This window comes from Pyrus communis, chromosome 16, assembly GCF_963583255.1.
Source record: "Pyrus communis chromosome 16, drPyrComm1.1, whole genome shotgun sequence".
In the NCBI taxonomy this organism is placed as follows: domain Eukaryota; kingdom Viridiplantae; phylum Streptophyta; class Magnoliopsida; order Rosales; family Rosaceae; genus Pyrus; species Pyrus communis.
Genome location: NC_084818.1, coordinates 12253063 through 12262835, shown reverse-complemented (window position 1 = coordinate 12262835; position 9773 = coordinate 12253063). Strand labels below are relative to the sequence as shown.

Sequence of the window (9773 nt, the reverse complement as noted above, 5' to 3'; positions counted from 1 at the left end):
CGTTGATGAAAACATGAAAAAAACCAAAAAATTATCTCTACCGATGGTTTCCCACGGTTAAAAATATGGAAAATGTCACAAGTGTGGTATAGGGTCCACGATTGATGTTGTTTCAGTCTGGCAATGAAAAAAAGCTGATGTGCAACATTATCACGCAGGTCAAGCTTGTTTCCCGCTCAAAATCTACATTGGTGCCCATTTTTTGAGGATTTCTTTGAAGTATCCTATGAGTCACTATACGTTGGGATACTTAGAGGACCTCTATTCCACCAATTGAAAGCCCTTTGTCCCTATATTTAGAGGCTACAAGGTTGTGGGCACTCCATTTAAGGTTCCCGTTGAAGATGCTGGCTATACGATAATTCCACTAGACACCATAATTGATAAACTGAAAGTTTTTGATGCACCAGATATGAGATATAGGTGACTTTACCTAATTTGCTTTCCACCAATCTACTTTTTTTCGATTCACCAAGGTATGGAAATCCTAGTGTAAAGGACTTTGAAGCACCACCTTCCCTCAAGTTCAACCATGTTCATTAGAGTCGAATTAAGATTACAATGATTCCACTAGACAGCATGAATTATAAAATGAGACTTTTTGATGCACCAGATACAGGTGACTCTTTACCAAACTTTGAAATAATATAATTATGCCCACCCGCTAAGTTTTGATAAACTATAATTACTTTATAATAATTCTACCAAAACCATATCACTGGTATACGTGGGACAATAATTTCACTAATTTTATCAAAACCGCAATTTTCAAAAGTGGTTATCTTTTTAAGTGAACCATTGAATTTGGGATGAAAGTTAATCTCTTTAAAAGCGAGGCACTCAACACATGCTTCAGGAGTTGGGATGTTATAGTAAAAAAGATCAATATTATTTGAACTAGTGCTGACACCAGAATCATATTTTTCGTGTCCATCTTAGGGCTAGAGTTTGGGGGCTACATCTAGCTTTTTTTTATTCGAGCAATATTTTAATCTAAACTAAACTATGGGGAGGGGGATTCGAACTTTGGGTGTAAGTTCAAGTGGAGGCAAACTGCTACAGCCAACTTGCTACACTCGGATATGTTGGGGCGACAAATGGCTCAAGGTAGGGACATTTGTCAGATTGTGATTTAATCCGACCGTGTCTAGTTGTTTTCCTTACCAAAAAGGGTGATCCAATGGACACTCGAAAATTGTCTCTGGGCACCCAAGAATGGTTTATGAACAACTAAGAATTTGTCTTAATAGTTGGGTGTCCACAGAATCACCATTGTGCATAAGAATATAGGTGAGTCTTTACCCATTTGAAGCACTTTGTTCCTATATTTAGAGGCTATAGGACTATGGAGACACTGTTTAGGTCCCCATTAGAGATGGTGGCTTTATGGGTAAGTCTTTACCTAACTTGTTTTCCACTAAACTACTTTTTTATCGATTCACCAAGGTATTTGAATCCTAGTGTAAAGTACTTTGAAGCACTACCTTCCTTCAAGTTCAACCACGTTCATTAGAATCGAATTTAGACCAAGCAAGCAAAATAATCCCACTTGATAAACTACATCAAGTACTAAACTTAGAATTTTGACAAAAGTCATAATTTATAAATCGATATGCACCAATTTTCTTATTTATATCATAAACAAAGAAATTTAGAATTTCCGCGTGGAAAAAAAAAATTGGAATTTAGGACCTCTAATTCCCAAATTAAATTTCATGTAAATAGATGTCATTTTTAAATTTCTTTGAGTAGGAGTTTAAAAGTAAAATAAAATAAATTTCGTAATTAAATTTCATTGTTCTTTTATGTTAATCAAACAAGAAAATTCACATTTGAAAAAAGAAAAACAAGAAAATTTTCAAATTCTAGAAAATATAATTCTGTCATTTTGAAATTTCTTAATAATATTAAATTTCTTCATCCAACAGAGTGTAAGACATACAATAATTCCACTACACAACATGATTGATAAAATGAGAATTTTTGATGCACCAGACAGATCATATAGGTGAGCCTTTACCAAATTTACTTTCCACCTAATTTACTGTTTTTTCTAGTTTGCCGTATATAATTTAGAAATAGTATAATTATGCCTATACACTGTTGAATTATGCCCGCACTAGTTTTGATAAAATATAATTACTTTACAATAATTCTACAAAGACCATATCACTGATATATATTATATTGAAGTGGGCATTTTTAATGGGATCAGGATTCTCTCTTGAGCTAAGGATGATGATCCTCCTGAGCAAGCTCATCGGACCGTTCAAATTTTATCCAACAGTTACCATTATTATGACTTTTAAAAAACCCCTGTTTGTAACCGTTGGATAAAATTTGAAAGGTCCGATGAACTTGCTCAGGAGGATCCTCACCCTTAGCTCAAGAGAGGATCCTGATCCTTTTTAATGAACTATTGAATAGATAAAAGTTAAATCTCTTTAAAAGTACCGCACTCATATCACGCTTCAGTAAGTGGGATGTTATGGTGCTTACAGCAGAAACATAATTTTCAAATCATGAGGGTTAAGTTTGGGAACTGGAGCCGCAAGGGAAAGAAACATGGCAGCAGATGGCCTCCCTTGGTCTGGGTTTGCATTTGAGCCTGCATGCACACTTGACACCCTGCAACAGTATTAAGTTGATGTCCTAGCAGATGACTGGTCCGATGTCAAGATATCAGTACCGCACCTCCAGCAAAGATACTTCCTTTCTGGAATAAAATTGCTGACATAAATTTCAATTGATCAATTCATTACATCCATTCTAATATTACAAATTCCACCGATCCCTTTTGAAGAATCAAGGTGAATAACCCATTCTAATGAAAACATTACATCCATTCCAATTGCTCAAATCGTCAATGAAATCCCCCTTTTTCTATATAATGGCGTCGGATTAAAAATTTCTACTAGCAATCAGAGTCTATGCTAGCGGTAGGATTACATAACTGCTTCTTTTCTGCCTTTACCTCGAAATAACTCCTCCGTTACTCCACAGTCTGAACTGTTTCTTTGCTGCCATTAGCTCGAAATGACTCCTTTGTTATTCCATAGTAGACTGGTTCTTCGCCTACAAAGGTAATGAAATTCCAGCCAAAAGCAGACCCACCGACAATATATGTCCCTTGAGTCTGACCATCTTCAGCCTGCTGCTTCTCGCTGGATACACCTGTTGGAAACTTATTTTCTGATGGTTTTACAAAAGCCCTTGTATCTTGGGGCTTTTCACCTGGCACATTCTTACTTCTTGTTGCCGAAACTGTTTCTGCCGTCATCTGTTTGCATAGTTCCATCAGAAGTTTAACGTCTGAAATTTGCAACATACATGACCATTAGCACATCTCATGATCAATCCATTAAAAGCAACATCTCATGCAATTGGCTCCATCACAAAAACGCCTTGAACTCTAAAGTGTCTAAAGGAATCTAAAAACCGGAGCAAAGGCATATATGGTGCTCAAGAAACTCAGGACAAAACCACATGTCGACATTAGAAGATGAGTGAGACATATGTCTCCTTGTAAAGAAGGTGAAAGGCCAACTGAATGCTACTAACAATATTCTAGGAGGGTGGCCAACAATAAAACTATCCCAAACTGAGTTCAAGGGTGAAACTCAATATAATCATTCACACGAAAGATTACTAAGCCAAGTTAGCACATATATGAAAGTCAGATGTCATAACCACCGCAATAAGAAACCACTTGCGTTAAGATTACCAAATCAGGTCAGCTTTATCATACAAATCAAGGGATAACTGTATGTCACTGTGTGAAAAGAAAAAATGAAAACAAAATCTTGATGAGCTTACATTCTTGAATTTCTTCGGATGACTTGCAAGTTCGAAAGTCAGGGGTCCGGAGAACCTTCAAGATGACAAAAAAGCAAATTGTTACCCTCTCCATACTTCATATAACGTGGCACACAAAGGAAGCCAGTAGCAGAGCAACTAAGAGACAAGGGTAGTCATGGGCCCATCCTGCAATTTTTTTTTCCTCTCAAGTATAGGGATATAGCAGCTACTTAGTGAAGTATTAGTTCAAGAAGAACATAGAATGCAAGAAAATATTGGTAACCCCTCAATGAATCTCAGAAACGTGTGAATTGTATCTAATATATGTATTAGTTACATCAGGAGTATCCTAAGCTATCTATCATCTTCTTCTTCTTGATTACTTCAAGTTCATCTTAGGGTGAACTTAGGGTGAAGAAGAACTAAACGTCTAGTCCACCATTTTCCCCATCTTTTCCCTTTTTTTTCTTGGTTTGAACTTCTAGTCCACAATTGTAATCTACTTCTATCTTAGCCTATATATCAATCTATGATGCATAATTTCTCTCCATATATGAGTTGGAAAGAGAAAAAAATATAAATATAATCAATTTATGCGGTTCTTTGCTGTATTTTAGATGTCAAAATGTAAGATTTAGAGAAATTACTTGAGAGTGATTACATCCACATCCATGTTAGACTAACAGCCTAATGCACTTTAAAGCAGTCATGATCTTCTAAATTCTAGGCATCGAATACAGATTACATACCAATACAACATGCTTAACACATTACACTTTGCCTGCAGCCTAAGACAATCGAGCAATATTGGTAATGTTAGCAGATAAACACTAATATTGACAGTTTCACTTGCATAAATTAGAAACACCTCAATTCACTTAGAACCATAAATTACTTGCCTTCATTTTCGCTATATCCTAACAATGGTTACTAATAGTTCGAGTATTAAACGTTCTGCAACGAAAAATATGAAACACCTCATACTAATAACATTTCCATCAAAATCATTATTTAAACAAACTTTTCACTGCGGAGCTACTAAGGGCACCTAAAATGTAAGTACAAGGCAGAAGAATACAAAGATTGCACATTTATTTAATCCTTTTAGAGAAAAATGAAATCTTTAGAAATGTTAAAGACGTGCAGATTGTGAATTCAAACAAACCCGAATACACAATTCAACAAAAAGAAAACCTAGATCACAAAAACATTAAAAATTTACAAGAAATTCAAATCAAGATGCAAAATTTGGGAGATGGGTTTTTAACTGTACCTCGAGAAAATGAGGACGGACCTCTTTGAGGACGGCGCGAACCTTGTAGAGGGTAGATGAGTTGGAGAAATGGGCATCATTTTCGAGAGGTCTCTTCTTCGTCTTGGAAGGAAGAGAAGACGGCGGAGGTTCTGGAGGGAGGACTTCGGCGGAGCTCGGAGGGGTTGTGAGGATTTCGGTGGCTGAGGACTCCGCTGGGTTTGGTTCTTCCATTGGTTCCTTGATGGTGTTTGTCTGGGGGAGTTGAGCGGACTGTTGCCTTTGTGATTGCAGGAAGCGAGGTGCTTGTGGTGTGTTTGGCTATCAGTGTAAGCTTAAATGCTTTACATAGAAAAAGTTATGCATTATATCCAAAACGGTTCCTCGTACTGACATAATTTTTTATTTTGATTCTTAAGATTTAAAATTGATAAAATTGGTTTCTAAGATTGTTTAACATCAATCATTTTGATCATTATGCGAGAAATCTCCATTTAATTGATGGTATTTTTATCAAATCAACCATTCTCTTGAATTGGTGGTTTTTTCAATTTAACAAAGATTGTTCATAAAATGACTAAAATAATTGACAGTGGACAATCTCAGGGACCATTTTTATCGATTTTAAATCTCAAGGAAAAAAGTGGAGAGTTATTTCAATCTTAAAGATCATTTTAGTTAAAAAGTCAACAAAAAAAAGTTTGAGAACTTGCAAGGCACGAATATATCACTGTTGTGGCGCTACTAGACTTATGTGTTTGGCTTCAGTGAAAGTTAAAGTGCTTATAATACAAAAATATGTAAATTTTTGTCAACAAAAGGTTTTGTACTAAGACCACCTCCAATAGTTGAGTTTAAACTCACTGTTCAAGTTTTAACTTTGCCCAAAGCTGCTCTAATCATTAGGCTAAAAAACATTTTGGGTTAAAACTTATTTTTGGGCCAAACTTAACCTAGAAAATGAGCCAAGGTGGTGGTTGGGATCGAGTTGCTGACGTTGTCGACCACTTGCAGAAAGACCAACAACTTTTTTATTTTACCGAAGAGCCCATGTGGTTCAACCATTGGTTAAATTCAATTTTGTTTTAAATAAATCAAATTTATAAATACATTAAATTCAATGGTTGAGATCTAATATGAGCAAATCTAACAGTAAAATAAAGATCTAACAATGCAAAATTAAATCCAAATAGCTAAAACAATTAAAAAAATTTAATCAAAATTTCCCCAAAAGCTTTATAATTACCTATGTATTTGTTCAAATACCCACACTAAATTCACTTTTGTCAAACATTTTTTCTCCCTTTTTTCTTTCTACACTCCTATGTATCTGTGTTTAAAAATGAGGTGGATTGTGTGGTTTTCTATGTTCTTTCATGTGGTGTATATGTGTAGAATGAGGTAGGTTTAATGATTTTTATTTAAATTACCGAAAAAGAAATTAAGCTAAAATCATTTATTAATAATTTCAGACTAAAACTTCAAGCCAAAACTATTGGAAGAAAAAAATTGTTTCTGAGTTTGAATCTAAAATTTTATGGGCTAAAAATTTAGATTTTAACCCAAATCATTAGAGTTGGTCTAATTGGCACACTGATATACAGGTGTCTTGTACCAATGCATGTTTATAATATAAAGATATGGCACCCACTTGTAACTCTTTGTTCATTAATGAAATTATGCTATCGTTTCTGTTAAAATACACACACACACCATTGTGTGTGTAAATTTATGTTTACATAATATTGTACTAATTAATGGCACATTGCTGTATCAGTGTCATGTAAGTGCTCTCTGCTCTCTACTTACATGAATAATTGTTATAACTACAAACCAAATGGTACATTTTGATATTTTACTAGAAGGGTTGATTACAAATTTTGTCCTTCAACTCCTTGAGAGTTTTACTTTTAAGTTGGTCCTTAAACCTATGCATGTATATATACATATACATACATATATATATATATGTGTGTGTGTGTAGTGAAGACAATTAGTGACGTCAATCACAAAAATTGATAAAAAAAAAAAATCGCGAACAATAGACTTAAGGAACTATAACAACCTCAGCCATGTTCAGTGACAGAGCAACTTGAGGACTAGAATGGGTATGAGTCCTTGGAATTTTTTAAAAATTGGAACACCAATTAGTAAATTGACCTTTTAATAATTACCACCCACCCTTCAACAATCCCTAACCATCCTTGGTGTCTCACGCAAGGACTAATCACTCCAATTTTGTTCTAATATATTGGACCTGTATCTTCTCTCATTTTTCTATATTTTCTTCTATTTTCGATTCATCTATTTATTTTTAGACTCGTGAAACCAAAATTAGAATAGAAATAAACTTTTTTAGACTCATAAAAACAAAATCAAATTTTTTTCTCTCGCTTCTTACACAAACACACACACACACACGCAATGGAAAATATTTTCTCTGCCTATCCTTGTATTTTCTATGTGCGTTTAATTCATTTATATGATACCACTTACTGTTACGGCGTAGTGATATTCTTCTTCACTTGTAAGTGAGAGGTTTTAAGTTCGATTCTCGCTAAAGACAAATTTAAACCACATTATTGTTAACCCATTGTGAGGCTAAACCCACACTCTTCCCTTTAATGTAGATAATATTGTTTTTTCAAAAGAAAAAAAAATCTTTTATATGATATTTCGGTCAAATGGATGGATTACGCCCTTCCATTCCATTTCCCCCATTTTCTAGTGCCCTATCGTACTGTTCCTACAAAAAAGCTCAATAACAATTTATGATTTTGAAATGGGTCCCTTTTTGGAAGAGGTTGCCACTGATTTATACAACCACCATGTACATAACTTTTAAACACACTTTACAACTTTTATCGTACTGGTGCTCTCGTCATTGTTGTCCTCATTAGACACATTTTTAAATTTTGAAGACTACTGCAACCCTAAAAGAGGAATTTTCTTTAACTCCACGACTAATATCTTTTAGCACAAAATTTAGCACTAGTTTGAGGTGCCACATGATAAAAATTTTTATCTCGTTATAGAGGAATGGTAAAACTATAAAGGATAATATTGTAACTACACTATCTAGAGATATTATTTAGTGGTTAAGATTTCTGTTTGATAGTTACTTTCTGTTTGTCTAGAGGTTACAATATACTTGTATATAAATACTCAAAGTGTAAGATTATTTTCTAATGAAATGAAAACATATTTTATCTAATATGGTACCCGCCTACCTGTCTCACTACTTGTCTTTCTTCGATCCTAACCGTCGCACTTCCTTCTGCGATCATCTTCTCTGATTTCTTGATCGCAGTGTGATCTTCATCTCTGATTTCTTGATCATCGTTCGTGTTCTTCGATCATCCTTCATCGCTCTCTGTCAATGACGACCTCTACATCTCCTTTGTCGGAATCCGTTTCCCCAGTTCATCCTCTTTCGACTGCACCTTCAAACCCTAATTCTTCCATTTCTTCCTCTATTACGATCCAAAACATTGGATCCATGGTGCCAATCAAGCTCACCACCATAAATTACTTGACCTGGAGTGCTTTCTTTGCTCCAATTTTTCGCCGGCATAATTTGACTGGTCTCATTGATGGATCCATGGCGGCACAGCCTCAGTTCACTCTCGATTCTTTAGGCAATCGCATCCTCAATCATGCCTATGTTTCTTGGTATGAGAATAATCAGAATATTCTCATTTGGATCAACTCTACGCTCTCTGAATCTCTCATTCCTTATACTGTCGATGTGAATTCGGCTCGTGAACTTTGGGCGAAATTGGAATCAAACTTGCCGTGGCTTCTCAATCTCACATTCATGAGCTTCGATCTCGCCTTCGTAATCTTACCAAAGGTGAATCCACTGCTGCTCATTATCTTCAGCAAATTGAGGCTATTGTTGATGCCCTTGCTAGTGCTGGTTCTTCGGTTGAAGACTCTGATTTGATCTTGGTCACTCTTCATGGTCTTCCTCTTGAGTATGATTCGTTTGTTCAATTTCGCCTTGGATCCACCACAATTGATGAATTACATGGTCTGCTTCTTAGCAAAGAGATACAGTTAGCCAATCGCAAGAAAAATGGATCTGCTTTATCATCGTTTCAGGCTCTACAAACCTCTGCTGGTATTCTTCCACTTCCTGCATCAAATCCTAACTCTCAAGCATTTGTTGCTCAGTCTTCTACTTTTCCTCGTCAAGGTCGTGGACTAGATCGTAATCACAATCATGGCTCTCCCAGATTTTTTAACAATCAGAGGTCAAGTAATTTCAATTGCTTCAACAATAATAATCAGAGTTCTAATCGTGGAGGTCGAAATACTTTCTCTTACAACAAGAAGAACTCTTGTCAAATCTGTCATCAGTTTGATCATGAGGCTTGTGATTGTCCCCATCGCATGAATTCGGCCTATGATGGGAAATCTTCTCATTCAGCAATGATGGCAAACTCATCTTTCTCCACTCCTACTTGGATTGTGGACTCTGGAGCCACCTCACACATGACCAATTCTTATGCTAATCTGCAAAACCCTAAAGCCTACACTAGTCCTGAACAAGTGTACATTGGTGATGGCAAAAGTTTGCCCATCACTCACTCTAATTCTACTGTTTTGCATACTCCCAATAATGTGTTTAATCTAAATAAAGTCTTATATGTTCCTGATTTAAAGCACAATATTTTATCTGCAAATCAGTTTCTGATTGACAATCATTGCTCATTGCATC

At 35.5% G+C, this 9773-nt stretch overlaps 1 protein-coding gene across 1 annotated transcript; it reads right to left on the bottom strand.

The window, feature by feature from the left end:
- Positions 1–2712: 2712 nt before the first annotated feature.
- Positions 2713–5370, bottom strand: LOC137721010 (uncharacterized). The gene is made up of 3 exons (XM_068460136.1): positions 5072–5370; positions 3817–3871; positions 2713–3312 (listed from the first exon to the last, which is right to left on the bottom strand). The coding sequence occupies exons 1-3, from the start codon at positions 5282–5284 to the stop codon at positions 2993–2995; spliced, it is 588 nt and encodes a 195-aa protein (XP_068316237.1). The 5' UTR covers positions 5285–5370; the 3' UTR covers positions 2713–2992.
- Positions 5371–9773: the final 4403 nt, after the last annotated feature.